The sequence below is a fragment of the Chanodichthys erythropterus genome, chromosome 13 (genome assembly GCF_024489055.1).
Source record: "Chanodichthys erythropterus isolate Z2021 chromosome 13, ASM2448905v1, whole genome shotgun sequence".
Taxonomy (NCBI): Eukaryota; Metazoa; Chordata; class Actinopteri; order Cypriniformes; family Xenocyprididae; genus Chanodichthys; species Chanodichthys erythropterus.
This window is the reverse complement of record NC_090233.1, coordinates 2,975,432-2,991,295: the sequence shown is the minus strand read 5'-3', so window position 1 is coordinate 2,991,295 and position 15,864 is coordinate 2,975,432. Positions and strand designations below refer to the sequence as shown.

The window sequence follows — 15,864 nt, the reverse complement described above, 5'->3', positions numbered from 1 at the left end:
CGAGTCTTATTAAAGGCCTTCATCCACTCTGACAGGAAACGCATCCAAATCCTCGCTCTGGGCCATTAATCCAAACTGGGTCATTAACTTTGGCCTCTTGATACAAAGAGTTTGAGGGGGGAAATGCTGATCCAGAATACCAACCACAATTTTAAGTAGTAACACTTAGGGCCAGATTTACTAAACAGGGCAAATTAGCGTGAAAGGACAATTCCAAAAAAGCACAGATGGGAGTGGAAAGTTCGGCACATAATCTACTGACAAAGCGCAAATTAAAGAACACAGATGCAGACGGATAATTTCCATAATGGTCAACACAATCTACAAATTAGCTTTTTTGGGTGTTAAATAATGGCACAAATACCAGTAAACTGACTAGTGCAAACCTTAGTAAATCACATTGTATGATTTATTTAAATACTCTCCTCCCATAAATTTTGCATCTGAAAGGGAAACTCCTACAAATGCATATGCAATAAAGTCAAAAATTAAGCTCCAAAAATTACTGTCCATGCTTTTTCAGCTCAAATTTTTCACTGTGTGTCTTTAGTAAACCCTGACATCAGGGGTGTAACAACACCCTCGTGTCACAATTCGATACATATCACGATACTGAAGGATACGATACCCGATATTATTTCATATGGTAAAAGGTTAACAAAAATGCTAAATTGGGTATTACATTGGGGTGGAAATGAATAGGCTTGGACTGGTGCTGTAAACCTAATGCACAGTGACACCAGAATAAAAATATTCATAATTCTGAAGCTGAAAATACAGAATTATTTTAGATGAATATGCTTGCACTCTCTCACTGACTGGACAAATTTAAAATAATGTAGGTCACTGAATGAATATTAATATATGAGCACAGAGAAAAATGACATACTTTCATTACGTTTACAAGCACTACAGTCTCATTAAAAACGACACGTAGTTTAACAGAGAAAGAATAAAGACATATTTTAATTTTGTCCATTCTCTAAGTCTTTTGTTCATCAGAATAATCGTGTCGTTGTGTTCAGATACACGTATCAGTGCACTGTTAGACATTTCAAGGGGTTTTTACAGTGTTGCCAGTTACTGTAATTAAGATTTACAGTACTATAACCGTATTTCAGTTTTACAGTAACTACATGGTACTGTAATTATGTAATGCAGTGCAATTACTGTAAAAAACCCAGGCAATCAGTACACTACTGTAATTATTTGTCCTAAATAAAGAATTTCATCATTTTTATATAGAATTATAAAATTAATTTAATTAAGTACTACTGAGATACAATTCACACAAAATTATTCAAATATCATTTTATTTTTTATTGAAAACATTGCATATATATCACAAAATAAACAGTCTGCCAATGCTGGAAAGGATGTGTTAAAAATATTTTTTTTTTACACATTAATGGGAGAGTTTAGGGATAACATTTTTTGTGTTAATTTTAACTCAGTAAGCTGTTATTGTTTGTAAGAAAGTAAATGTGTCAAAAAAGGTTATCACAATCACAAAGATGTGTAAACGTGTTAAATTAACACATTATGTGTTGTCCTTCACTGAACACATTATGTTAAAAAACATAAAATGATGTGAAGTCAGTGGTTGTTTAGCTTATTGTAAAAAAAAAAAAAAAATTATAATTAAATATCAAAAATTGCATTCATAAAACTGCAAAATATAAATAAATTTTTAAGCAGTCAAAAATGAAAAGTCCAACACAGGAAAACAGTTCTTTTTTCAATGTCATTAGGTAACATGACACATAACCCCACTTTAAAAATCATTTCACTATTTCCAAAATTTGATTAATGTACACTGGTGGCCAAAAGTATTTAAATGTCTTAATGTTTTTGAAAGAAGAAACATTTCTTCTTATAATCAATGTTCTCCTCTATTTTTTTTTATTTTTTTTTTTTTTTAAAGACAACACAATGTTTTTGTCCACCTTTGGAAATAAATTAACTTCTCCAAAGATTGGTTCCAGTTCAGAACTTGACTGACAACATCAGAATGTTCCTGGTCTGTATGCGTGTCCACGAACACAAATGTACTCAGTCCTTCAGAGGAGATCCCAGCTCTAAAACATGAGAATGAGAGAGAGAGAGAATTCCATATTAGTGTCACATTATTTTGAACCTTAAATCTTTTTTTTTTTTTTTTTACTATAACTTATAGGGTTAGTTCACCCAAAAATGAAAATTCTGTCATTAATTTCTCACCCTCATGCCGTTCCACACCCGTAAGACCTTTGTTCATCTTCAGAACACAAATTAAGATATTTTAGTTGAAATCTGATGGCTCCGTGAGGCCTTCATAGGAAGCAATGACACTTCCTCTCTCAAGATCCATTAATGTACTAAAAACATATTTAAATCAGTTCATGTGAGTACAGTGGTTCAATATTAATATTATAAAGTGACAAGACTATTTTTGGTGCACCAAAAAAACTAAATTACGACTTATATAGTGATGGCCGATTTCAAAACACTGCTTCAGGAAGCTTCGGAGCGTTATGAATCAGCGTGTCAAATTAGTGGTTCGGAGCACCAAAGTCACGTGATTTCAGCAGTCTGGCGGTTTGACAAGCGATCCGAATCATGATTTGACACAAAAGATTCATAACGCTCCGAAGCCTCCTGAAGCAGTGTTTTGAAATCAGCCATCACTATATAAGTCGTTATTTTGTTTTTTTGCTGCACAAAAAAAATATTCTCGTGGCTTTATAATATTAATATTGAACCACTGTACTCACATGAACTAATTTAATTATGTTTTTAGTACATTAATGGATCTTGAGAGAGGAAATGTCATTGCCGGCTATGCAGGCCTCACTGAGCCATCGGATTTCATCAAAAAATATCTTAATTTGTGTTCTGAACATGAACAAAGGTCTTACGGGTGTGGAATGGCATGAGGATGAGAAATAAATGAATATAATTTTCATTTTTGGGTGAACTAACCCTTTAAGTGTATATATATATTTAAGTAACATCTTTTTGTCAGTAACATATTCAAAAATTTCAGCTGAACTGTAAATTAAATTATGCCAGATTAAATTTTAATACTTAAATATCCTAAATTCTGTCCAAGACTGCTGAGATCCATAGAGAGAAAGACTGCAATCTACGATTTAGCCAATTTCAGCCTGTCTGCAGTGAAGGGGAAGCTGTTTGAGACAAAAACACAGTAAGACGCATACATGAAATCACTATGTGATGATTTTTCTCCTCCCTACAGTAGTTAACCCACCTGTGCGCTGATATTAAGGACCTTACTTGGGACTGAAATGGTAGAGAGTCTTCTGCCTAATAAAAGATCATAATAATAATAAAGTATAAACTAAAGTTGTTTAGAATGCTAAATTTGGTATGAATGATTTATTGAGAGTTTTACTGCAGTGCTTACCTGGATAAATGTAATCTGGTTAGACTGAACATAGAAAATGGTCCATCTTCTGATTGATTAATTTGCTATGTAATAAATTAAATGTTAGACATGATGCAAAGTCACTTATTTGATAAAAAAGTTAGCAAATTTATAATACTACCTAGTCTGAAGCAGTGAATCCACTGCTTGCTTCACATATTGCTAATTCAACAATGCTAGTGACTGATGCATTAGCTGTGCTTCAGCTATACTACTGACAATGACAATGAACTTTGTGGCCCGCAAAATTTCGCTGTGGCGCGCTTTTAAACCAGTATTACAATAACATAGGCAGAAAATATTGGTTTTGTTAGGACATTTAAGTAACAATATGATTTCAAGTAACAGTTACAGCTTACCTCAGAAATCTTGCTAGCAGTCACCGGCGCATAGTTGCAGTTGAGACCTTTAAAACACGCGTACATAACTTGCAGTAAATATTAAATTCCATAATCTAACAAAATCGTTTGTCAAATCAACGTTAAAGCAATTTACCGTGATAAATATATATATTTTTTTACCTTTGCTTGCTGGTCTCTCTCTCTCTCGGGGATAAGTCTTCATGGGGTGCATCGGTACACCGGCCGCAGACTGTGGCGCTGGTTCCGTCTCTTCCCCGGACGTGAACGACGCGATCCAACAAAAGACAAAACCCATTACAATCACTGTTTGCACTGAATGCTCCGGCGCGACACGATAAATCCCAGACAGTATAACGTTACTGATGCCCCGTTATTATGGCGGGCCGGAAGGTCCAAAAATATGGCTACCGACTTGTCGCGGGAATTCACTATTCAATTGCCAGTAGCCACTGAATTTACCACTGATAGGCCGGCGGTGCATCTGTATACACACTCTCCTCTCGCAGCGAACGACTCAATTTCCTCACACAGCTGACCACTGACTCTCCTCAGCTGGCGACTCACTTTCCTCACGCAGCGAACGACTCATTTTCCTCACGCAGCCGGCGACTCACTTTCCTCACGCAGCAATTGACTCTCCTCACGTTTCTTTTCAAATACTGTGATGGTGCAATAATAACTACCTACATCCAGTAAAGTTTATAATTTTTTGTGTTGTAATTGTAATTTATTCTGAAGCAATATTCCCATCAGTGTTCTGTAAACTGTTGTTAAGATGTAAACTGTTAATCATCAGATTTGTGTATGCTCCCTTAAAGGGATAGGTCAATCAAAAATAAAAATTCTGTCATCCTTGTCTTACCTTCTAGTTGTTCCGAAGGGGCGGAGCCAGACATTGTAAACATTCGGGGCTTAGCCCAAATCTATGTTTGTCCAAAGACATTTTAATTTTCTATTAACAGCTTTACTGACATGAAAGGAGCTTTTGTTGTCATATTCTTGTTCAGAAAAGGTACATTATTTGACACTGTAATTTGTAAAACTTTATTGAACGTACCAGCTCTAGGGGGGTCCGGGGGCATGCTCCCCGAGAGAAAATTTTGTACATTTTAAGGTTAAATGCATCAATCTGGTGCACTCTGGAAACTCAAAATTAAGAGCTTCAACACATGTACAGTGTGCAAATTGAACAAAGAAACAGCATTGACTTGTACCTGGACATTAAAAAGGGTTCAAACATCTTTTTTTTACAATACTTTTGTACTCATTTCTTTTTAAAAGATAAATCCTTGAGCTTTTATTTGATCATCACCAGCTGATCGTGTGCGCAAATGTGCGAGAGAGAGAAAGCGCAGCCGGTGTATGGTCGGATACTGTAGAAAAGCGGTATTGAACTGCTTAACGTATTAATAGAGAGATGTGTTAAGAAAAATTATATTTTGAGAGCACTGTTAAGAAACCTCTAACCTGAAATTCCTGCTTGCTGACTGTCTCGCACTCTTGCGGTTGACTGTGCTAGCTCCTCCCCTACCTGCTGCATATTCAACAGAGAGGAAGAAACAGAGTAGCTCATAGGCTACCGACAGCAAAGAAATGTATTCTATAGGCTAGATTATTTTTAAGGTCTATTTTTACAGGCTGTATGCAGTATATGTAAAGCCAAAGCACAATGAAATAAAGCAACTTATGATTTCGGGGGTTTACATAGGCTATTGTCCAGTTTCATATTTTCTCAGTGACAGTCATTACATTCGGGGCTTGACTCAAAACATTCGGGGCTGAAGCCCCGGCAAAATCGGCTGGCGCCGCCCCAATCCGAACCTGTATGAGTTTCTTTCTTCTGCTGAAATAAAAATATATTTTGAAGGTCAGTAAACAGACAGCTGACTATAGTGTCAACGGTCTTCAAAATATCATCCTTTTTAGTTCAACAGAAGAAAGAAACTCCTATAGGTTTGGAACAACTAGAGTGTAAGTCAATGATGACATAATTATCATTTAGGTTTAACTATCCCTTGAAATTGATTGTCGTGGCATTTTTTTTTTTTTTTTTTTTTTTTTTTTTTTAACCTTTATTAAAAGGTAATTTCCCCTAACTTGGCTATCAATCTCATGTTAATTAGAATAACTCATTGTAGGGCTTTTACCATTATTTTCAGATACAAGATACATTTTTGATTTGCAGTTGTGACGCTTAAACACTGGTTCTGCAGATTTTTTGACATTTCACAATTGCATTGTTTTTGTAACACATTAGTTTAATGTATCTTTAGTTAAAGTTATATATTTTATCAACATTTGAACTTTGCAAAAAGGGAAATGTCACTTTTTCAGAATATTGTATATTAAAGATAATTTGTAAAATCCACAAAAGCTTTTTAGATCTTTATTTTAAAATTGTTAAACAGTGTTATTCATGCTTGTTTTGCACATTCATATTCAATTTTATACATGCATCTAAATGAAACACAATATGCGTGGAGGTGTGAATAATCATGAATAATGGATGATTCTCACCTGAAGACAAAAGAATTGCATAAAGAGCTCTAATGAGCTGCATAAATAATGAGCTCTTTCAGACAGGTAGGCTGTGAAAAAACCCTCTGTTGATCATGTCTCAAATCTCATCATGGTGTAAATCAAACATACAAAAAAAAAATAGCAATACTGTGAAATATTATTACAATTTAAAATAATGGTATTCTATTATATTCTTTAAAATATAATGTATTTCTGTGATGCAAAGTGTCTGAACAATTATGTTACCTCTATGGCATTTCATATAGGCTTTTAGCTTAAAAGCACATTTGGAGAAATACTGATGGATTCTCATATGTTTGTCAATTTTCTATACAGAGGAGTACATTTATTCAGGATTTATTGTCATTACTATGAGTGCTGGATACTGTGTTTTGAATTCATACTTTGCAGCCGGAGGGCGCTCTGTACACCTTTAGTCCACAAATGCCTGAGCACTAAAGAAGAATAGGCAATCCAGGAAATAACTGAACTAACAGAGGCCAGAGATCGCTAACTATGGCTATTCAAAACACTTTTCAAGACAATAAATACACGATTGAGACGATGAATGCATGTATTGACTCAGAATTTGCGTCTGCTCCCTCCGTGGGCGTGGCCGCATTAGCGGATAATGAGCTGAATCACGGATTTCTGACATGGCTCTCTTTTCATACAGATTACATAAACACAGAATGTTTGTTTTCGATTTAACTTGCATGATTTAAAACCTGACATTTCAGCGTTTCTTTAGACGTAAATAGGGCTGGGCGATACAGTATATCGAATGCTTTTGTCACGCGCATTTCGTCAGTAAAGCTGGTTCCCTGATTACCGCTAAATCGCCATCACCTGCTTTCAAATGGAGCGGCATTTAATAGACAGAGCCATAGTTCACTGACAAGCCACGCAATATCATGTTCAATATCGATATGAATCGCGTCGATATGAAACGCGATATTGCGTGGCTTGTCAGTGAACTACGGCTCTGAGCAGGTGATGGCGATTTAGCGGTAATCAGGGAACCGGCTTTACTGACGAAATGCGCGTGACAACAACATTCGATATATCGCCCAGCCCTAGACATAAGTGTCATTTTTTTTGACATTAGTATTCATAAGTTACAGTTCATTTTCTGAGAACTATCAGATTGGACTTCGTTCAGAGGGAGAGGAGAGATCACACATCATGTTAGTTTTCTTTATTTTATAAAAAGCACAACATTGTGTTACAAATAAAAGAAGACATTCTATAGTTTCAATTGATATATTACTTATGTCTCTATTACAAGAAATGGAGTAATTTAAGTCTGTTTTGCTGCAATGTGAAAAAAATCCTACAAAACGTTTTCAGACCTCAGGGAGTTAATAGGAAGCCAATGCAGTGTTGACAGAACCGGGCTAATATGGTTATACTTTCTTGTTCTAGTAAGAACTCTAGCTGCTGCATTTTGGACCAGCTGGAGTTTGGCTAATAGGCGTGCAGGGCAACCACCCAGTAAAGCATTGCAGTAATCTAGCCTTGAGGTCATGAACGCATGAACTAACTGTTCAACATTTGTCATTGAGAGCATATGTTGTAATTTAGATATACTTTTAAGATGTAAGAATGCGGTTTTACAGATGCTAGAATCGTGGCTTTCAAATGAAAGATTGGTATGAAAGGGCACACCCAGGTTCTTAACTGATGACGAAAACTTGATAGAAGTGTTAGACCGTAATCTAGGTTACGTGCAGAGGTTTTTGGTCCAATAATTAGAATCTCTGTTGTTTCAGAATGAAGTAGTAGGAAATTGCTAGTCATCCAATTTTTTATATCAGCTATGCATTCCGTTAATTTTGTGAATTGGTAAGATTCGTCAGGGCGCAAAGAAATATAGAGCTGAGTATCATCAGTGTAAGAGCAAAAACTAATGCCCTGCTTCCTAATGATATCTCCCAAGTGTAGAATGTACAAGGTGAACCACAACGGTCCTAGTACTGAGCCTTGCAGTACTCCATACTGAACTTGTGATTGATATGACATCTCTTCGTATGCTACTACAAACTGATAATGCTCAGATAAGTATGATTTGAACCATGTCAATGCAATTCCACTAATGCCAACATCATTTTTGAGTCTATTCAAAGGAATGTTGTAGTCAATGGTGTCAACTACAACCTAAGATCCAGTAACGCTAATATAGAAATACAGCCATGATCTGATGATAAGAGCAAATAATTTGTAACTCTAATGGGAGCCGTCTCAGTACTATGGTACGGTCTAAATCATGACTGGAAATCCCCACAGATACAATTTCTTTCTAAAAAGGAGCATAGTTGTGAGGATACTGCCTTTTCTAGTATCTTTGACAGAAAAGGTTGATTCGAGATTGGCCTGTAATTTACTAATTCTGTATGATCAAGTTGCATTTTTTTAACAATAGGTTTAATAATAGCCATCTTAAAAATTTTTGGTACGTATCCTAATGACAAAGATGAATTAATGTTATTAAGAAGATTAGACTTAGAGAAGACTCTGGAAGCATCTCTTTCAGTAGCTTAGTCGGTATAGGGTCTAACATACATGTTTGATTTCGATGATTTAACGAGTTTAGACAATTCTTCATTTCCTATAGCAATGAATGAATGGAATTTTTCCTCAGGGACACTACAAATTCACTGTCTGATGTGATAATGTAGTAGACTGTTGTATAGTTATAATTTTCTCTCTAATAATATCAATCTTGTAAGTAAAGTTCATAAAGTCTGTGCTGTTTGGAAACATCTGTGGTTTAAGCTTTATTTCTTCTTAATTTATCCACTGTATCAAGTAAGTACCTAGGTTGGTACTTTGTTTTGTTTTGTTTTGTTTGTTTTCTTCTAAGAGGGTTGAAAAATAAACAGATCTAGTCATTTTTAAGGCCTTTCTGTACACAATCATGCTCTCTCTCCACAAAATGCAAAAAACTCTAGTTTTATTTTCTTCCAGCTGTGCCATTTTCCTGGCTGCTCTCTATGCAGTAGCCAGCACAAATGTCAAGCGGGATTTATCATGTACACTAGATAACGTTACAAAAAGCACCATCACTTCAGAAGAATTATATTTAAAATTAGACCTCTGAGTAATACTGAAAATATTGCTATCAATTACAGCAACACTTCCCCCTTTGCCTTTCAGTCAAGGCTTGTGTTTATATCAGTAATCTTGGGGTTTGGACTCATTTAAAGTAATGTAATCGTCTGGTTTTAGCCAAGGTTCTAACAAACATAGCACATCTAGGATATGATCTGTAATTATATCAATTACAAAGAGTGATTTTGTAGGCAGGGATCTAATATTAAGCAAACCAAGATTTATCATTTGTTCATCTGTATTATATCTTGTTTTTTATTTGTTGAACATCAATTAAATTTTTACCCTTAAATGGGTTTGGGAGTTTTTTGTATTTACTAATTCGGAGAACAGACACAGTCCCTATGTGATGATATCTAGGTGAAAGAGTATCTAGGTGTTGGGATTTATCTGACTTCTGTGACATGAGACAGCTAGCAGACGGTCAGTTTAGCAAGTCTGTCTGCTTCCTGACCTGGGCCCCAGTTAGTCAAGGTTCATCTCCAAGACTATGTGCCATATTACTAGAGAGAAGAGCCGCACCACCCTAGTAGGGATGAATACCATGTCTTTTCAACAGCTCAGGTCTTCCTCAAAAACGTTTTTTCTGTGGACACCACCTAGACAGCCAGCCATTGAGTGGTTAGTCTGCTAAGTATCTCATCACTCCGATGAACAGGTAGGGGGCCAGAGCAAATTACAGTGTCTGACATCATACTTACGAGTTCATGCACCTCCTTAATGTTAATTTTAACAATCTCCGACTGGCAAAGTCAAACATCATTAGTGCCAACGTGAATAATAATTAGGGATGTCCAGATCCGATCATGTGACCGGAAATCGGGCCCGATCACGTGGTTTCAGACTCGATCGGAATCGGACGTTACCTCCCGATCAGGACTCGGATATATATGTATTTGGGGTGCAACGGTTCTCGGTAAAAAAAATCGAACCGTACCGTATAGTTTGTTTAAAATAGCAATGTGGAAAACAGACAGACAGAGTTCAAATAATGTATGTTTCAGTCGATCGATGCGCAAAACGATAATCAAAAAGCGTGGACAAAACAGTCACTCTTTGTAAACTGTTAACTGCGAGTGCCGTCTGCTCTCATGTCCAGTCATTTACGCCGTCATCACCCGGGTGTTGATACAGGTGAGACCTGAACAGCACAAGTTGCTATCTGTGTTTAAACTAACTAATTTAAGAGTTAGTTGCTGATTTAAACCTTCAAGAACAAGACGCGAAAGAGAACTCGCACACACTGTGAGAAGATTTATGTGCGCTCATCCGAAGCGCGCACATGCTTATTCCAGTCAGCGCGCAAATACTGAGTTCTCTTTCACGTCTTGCGCTTCAGCGTACAAATTCATACAAAAATTATTTAAAAATGCCCGTCCTAGCGAGTATCCTAGCAAACATAGTCGGTTATGTCTTAAGTGAACATATATTAGTCGAGAAAGACAGCGCATGTGGAACAGTGAATTGTGCATGTCTTAAAGGGAGAAAAACTATTCCTGCTGCCTGTATTTAATGTTTAATAAAACAACAAATAACAAAGAAATTACTTACTGCTCTTGACTGAATAGTTTTTGTAACTTAAATATTGATTAATCTTTATTTATTTTATACAGTAAAGATAATTTGCAGTGATATTTTATATTTGATTACTTTATCCATTTTCTGTACGTGAAAACGACTGTTAGATACCTGAAAAACCTGAAAAGCACTGTTCCTGGATCTGTTTTTTCGCCCTTCTTTATTCTTTTTCATGTATTATAGAAGTATCGGATCGGGACTCGGTATCGGTAGATACTCAAAATCAAATGACTCGGACTCGGGGGCAAAAAAACGTGATCGGGACATCCCTAATAATAATCTTAGAGAATTTACGATTAGCATTAGCCAGCACTTTTAAATTTACTTTGTTTCATATAAATATCTAATTTCTTCTGGGAACATCAGTCAGAAGATGCAGTTCCTCCCCCCAGATGACGGCACTTCCCATTTGCCATTGTGTGGGGCAACCATAAACATTTGAGTCAAATTTAAAACCATTAACAGTTACACTCTTTGTATAATACAGAACCATCAGTGTTTATTGTCTTTCTACATTTGCACCAAAGTACCAAACCTCTTAGTTTTATTACTCTGAGATTATTTATTCATCACTTTTTTATCTAATGGAACCTTTAAATGACAACCTCTTGAAGAAGATTCTCATTGATCTTTTTGCTACACAAACCTCTCATGGCGAGTCAAAAGCATGGCTAAAGTAAAACGTTGCACTTATATCAGTGTCTTTAAGAGCCCATTCTTATGCCTGAACCATTTTTAAAACACACTTCACGAAAGTGCCAGTCTCATTGAGGTTCGATTTACACTCAGTAGTCACTGTTTGCAAACCTGAGCGCCTTCCTTACCATCCTATTCCATTCTTTGTCCTGATTCATGTTGGATATTTATATGATTTCATAAATATATTTCCTGTTCTCTGAAGAACTAGGTTTCTGTGCCTGGTGCTACTAAAAACTAAAGCCTCCTCTGACCATGAGGAGAGATATAGCTGCCCTTATTTTATGATTTTAGTATTGAGATCAAGGGCAGTAGGGCTGCAAGAAATGGGCCATTCGTGGAGAAATCCTGACTGAGAGGTTTGAAGGACAGCTCTGCTGATTGGGACAGGATGGGTTCTGGTAAAGGTCTTTTCATTTAGGAATTCATCATTTAAGAATGGATTTTTTATTTACTTTTCATTTACACAAAATATAAAATCAAAGCTGAAAAAATATAACTGCAATAAATGAATAAATAACGCTGAACACAGTTGTACTGCTTAATATTTTTTTGAAAACTGTGATACTTTTTTCAGTATTCTTTGATGAATAGAAGGTTTAAAAGAATAGCATTTATTTGAAATAGAAATGAAATCATTATAATCATACTATCTCTACTATCATACTATCAGTTTAATGCATCCTTGCTGAATAAAAGTAAAAAAAAACTAACTGATCCCAAACTTTTGAGCTATTGCGTACATTAATAATATACATTTTTATTATTTTAGTAGTAATTTTAGTATTAAATACAAATAAAGATATATAACACTATGCATTATATATTATTATATAAAATTAAATTATTATGAAATAATTTACAAGCTTTTTTATAAAAATAAAATAAATAAATAAATAAATAAATAAACAAATAAATAATTATCTTGCCAAGTAATATAGATTTTTACTCTTACTGTAGGCTGTTTATGGTTGTCAAACATTGAATCACAAATCATATGGAATTCAACTGTTTTGTTTTTGCAGGTGTGTGTATGTAACAAAAGCTTCCAAATTACCTTTTTATGAATTACTTTTTATCTCATGAGGTTATTATTATTGTGTTCTGTCTGTAGATATGTACTGTACGCTGGAGGTAGACTCTTTCGGTTACTTCGTCAGTAAGGCCAAAACACGTGTGTTCAGAGACACAACAGAACCACAGTGGAACGAGGTGAGCACTGTCATGTCATGATTCACCTGACCAATCACCATCATGTACAGTATGTGTTATTAATTAATTTGTTCTTCTACAGGAGTTTGAAATAGAGCTGGAGGGCTCTCAGTGTCTGCGGATCTTGTGCTACGAGAAGTGTTATGACAAATCAAAGCTCAATAAGGATGATAATGAGATTGTGGACAAAATCATGGGCAAGGGCCAAGTACAGGTAGGACAAAGAGACAAACACATTGTTAACACACAAGTGCGCATCAGCAAACATTAAGGTCTGTGAGTTGACCCCACCAGACTGGTTTAGACCACAACATTTTGGACTTAAATTGTAGTGGTTTCCTGATGTGAGTCATTTTTAATGTTGTCTGGTTTTACCGTGTGCTGTACAGATGGTGTGTTGTGGTGCTTTATTTTTGACATGGGCAGCTTTTTACTGCCTGAGAACCCATGGCTTACATTTCTTTGTCCTTGCGTACATGGGAAATGCCCCAATTAACAAAGGGATTTTGTATGTGTTGAGATCAGTGTGTTCACATGTGTTTTGCGGTATGCAGCTTAGGTTAGAAAACAGTTACCAGGAATGGCATCAATATGAGTCAGAAAATTTTTGAACAGATCCATGACAAAAAAAAATTGTAAACTTGCCCCTTTTATTTTACTGGAATAAAGCTTTCATTGATCTTCTTTTTTGTGGCAACATTTTGACGACCATGTTAGTTGCTAATGCTACTTTTTTTTTACTGTCATTATCAAGTCCTGTTTTGCTAAGCTTTATGCGTAAACCTCAGACAAATTATTGTTATTAAAGTGTTTCATTCATCTTTTAAATCTAGGGCAGCTTATGGGGGACTAAAATTCAGGTGGATTTTATTGCACAGTTTCTGTCTCATTTCTGTTTTGTGTTTGTGTTAATCTCTTGGGATCATAGCCAGAGGTGAATTAATAGCAAAAGTGATGATTTTGTTTTCACAGAGAATGTGGTGTGTATGTAATTGCCATCAGTATGTACAGATATACGCACATTACAACCACAAGCCAAACAAGCACAGCACTGCTTCTATAGACAAAGAGTCTCATGGTCTTTGGGGAAATGAGATGATTCATATATGCTTTTTGCCTATGAGGGTGCAAGCAAACTCCATAGAATGAGAAAAAATGCATTTAGGAAATTTGTTAGAATAATTTAGCTGTGTCCAAATTCACATACTGTATAGTAGGTACTATTTTTGGTTTGAAACTTGCTTCATGACCATTAAAAAAAGTATGCTCTATATGATATTTGGATGTATTACATCAGCCAGGTTGTAACTGTCATGTGAACTGCAGCATCAGTTTTGTTACTTTACTGCCATTCCTATCCTGTGACCTCATTGAATAGAAAAGTGTCCACTGGATGCGCACTTTAGAATCTCTCCGGAAGTAGTAAGTCATTTGGGTACTTTTTGCTTGCTGTTGAATGACATACTACTTGGTAGTGTTAATTTCGTTAAAGAAAATGGCAAGACAACACCAACATCATTAAACGATAACTGTGACTATATCAACTTGCAATGTTGTTGACAAACCAAAAAAAAAATTCTACAAGCTTTCATGGTGGCATTTGCAAGATGTCAAGAGTTTAAATCCCCTAAATCAGAACTTTTCTGTTAAAATGATACATTTTCTGCCACAAGTTTTACTTAATCTTTGCAATCTGGCAACTATGTGCATGTAGTCTCTCTACACTGTGAAAGAAGTGCAGATGATCTGAAAACACAGGCAAACATGTAAGCTGGAGTTGAGCTCTCTATTGAGGTATTCTGTTCAAATGAAAGTGTCATACAGCCAGTCTGTGTTGTTTCATGAGCCGCTTGTGCTGTTTGTTGCAAACCTTTTCAGTGATGAACTGTAAATCCAAACTATATTGTGATTGTGGTTGTTGAATAAATGCACTTATGCAACCACTGTGTGACAATACAAGTCTTTTTTGCTGATGTTTTAGTAGAAAAATGTTAATATAATTTGGAATTATTGGAATTACTATTTTTCAGTTTTAATCGCAATGATTAAATGCGTGTTATGTTTTTCCAGTTTTCATAATGTAGAGAGTGTTTTAATTTGTATGATAAATAGCCTATAATATATCAGGAAACCAAATGAGGTTAAATCATGAGTATGAGTGACATTCTATTTATTTTTGATAATTGAAAGTGCAATTATTCAGTGAAATGTAAAAATACATTTTCCAAATTACAACAATCATTGCGATTATGATAATTTTGAGCAAAATAATTGTGATTATCAATTTAACCATTATGCAGCATGACAAAAATTTGACTTAAGTTTTCATCGACTTAAACTAGACTAAAATGCCCAGACACTTAGGGTGCATTCACACTTGTAGTTCGGTTCGTTTGGGTAATTTGGTCCGGACCAAAGAAGAAAAAAAAAACATTTAGTCCTGGTCCGATTAGCGTTCAGATTAGTGTTCAGGTATTTTGGCCAGCTGGGAACTCGTCAAGAGCTAATAAAATGTGTAAAGTAGTCAAAACATCAGTGGGAATCCATCCGTCATACACAAATGATATGCTGTGTTGAGATGCACGTCTGATGCCTATGGAAGCCCGTTTCCGCCACTAAAAAAAAAAAAAAAACACAAAAAAAAAAAAAAAAAAAAAGATTAATTGCGACTTTTTATCTCAGAATTGCCAGTTATAAAGTCAGAATTCTGACATATAAAGTCGCAATTGCGTGATAAAAAGTCAGAATTGTGAGATATAAAGTTGCATTTGCGAGTTATAAAGTCAGAATTGTGAGATATAAAGTCGCAATTGCGTGATAAAAAGTCAGAATTCTGAGATATAAAGTCGCAATTGCGAGTTATAAAGTCAGAATTCTAAGATATAAAGTCGAAATTGCGTGATAAAAAGTCAGAATTCTGAGATATAAAGTCGCAATTGTGAGTTATAAAGTCAGAAT

General features: G+C 35.5%; 1 protein-coding gene and 1 long non-coding RNA gene across 5 annotated transcripts in view; one reads left to right on the top strand and one right to left on the bottom strand.

Moving 5' to 3' along the window:
• abr (ABR activator of RhoGEF and GTPase) overlaps nucleotides 1-15,864 on the top strand; it is a 372,538-nt gene that overhangs the window by 256,334 nt on the left and 100,340 nt on the right. For all 4 annotated transcript variants that reach the window (XM_067405883.1, XM_067405885.1, XM_067405884.1 and 1 more), the window contains 2 exons: nucleotides 12,809-12,906; nucleotides 12,989-13,120. In XM_067405883.1, the coding sequence (XP_067261984.1) occupies nucleotides 12,809-12,906; nucleotides 12,989-13,120 (230 nt within the window). The remainder of the gene's footprint in view (nucleotides 1-12,808; nucleotides 12,907-12,988; nucleotides 13,121-15,864) is intronic.
• LOC137034908 (uncharacterized) lies at nucleotides 2,979-4,944 on the bottom strand. Its single transcript, XR_010897008.1, has 5 exons — nucleotides 3,949-4,944; nucleotides 3,787-3,833; nucleotides 3,407-3,471; nucleotides 3,251-3,306; nucleotides 2,979-3,167 (listed from the first exon to the last, which is right to left on the bottom strand). It is a non-coding gene; the product is annotated as an uncharacterized lncRNA (long non-coding RNA).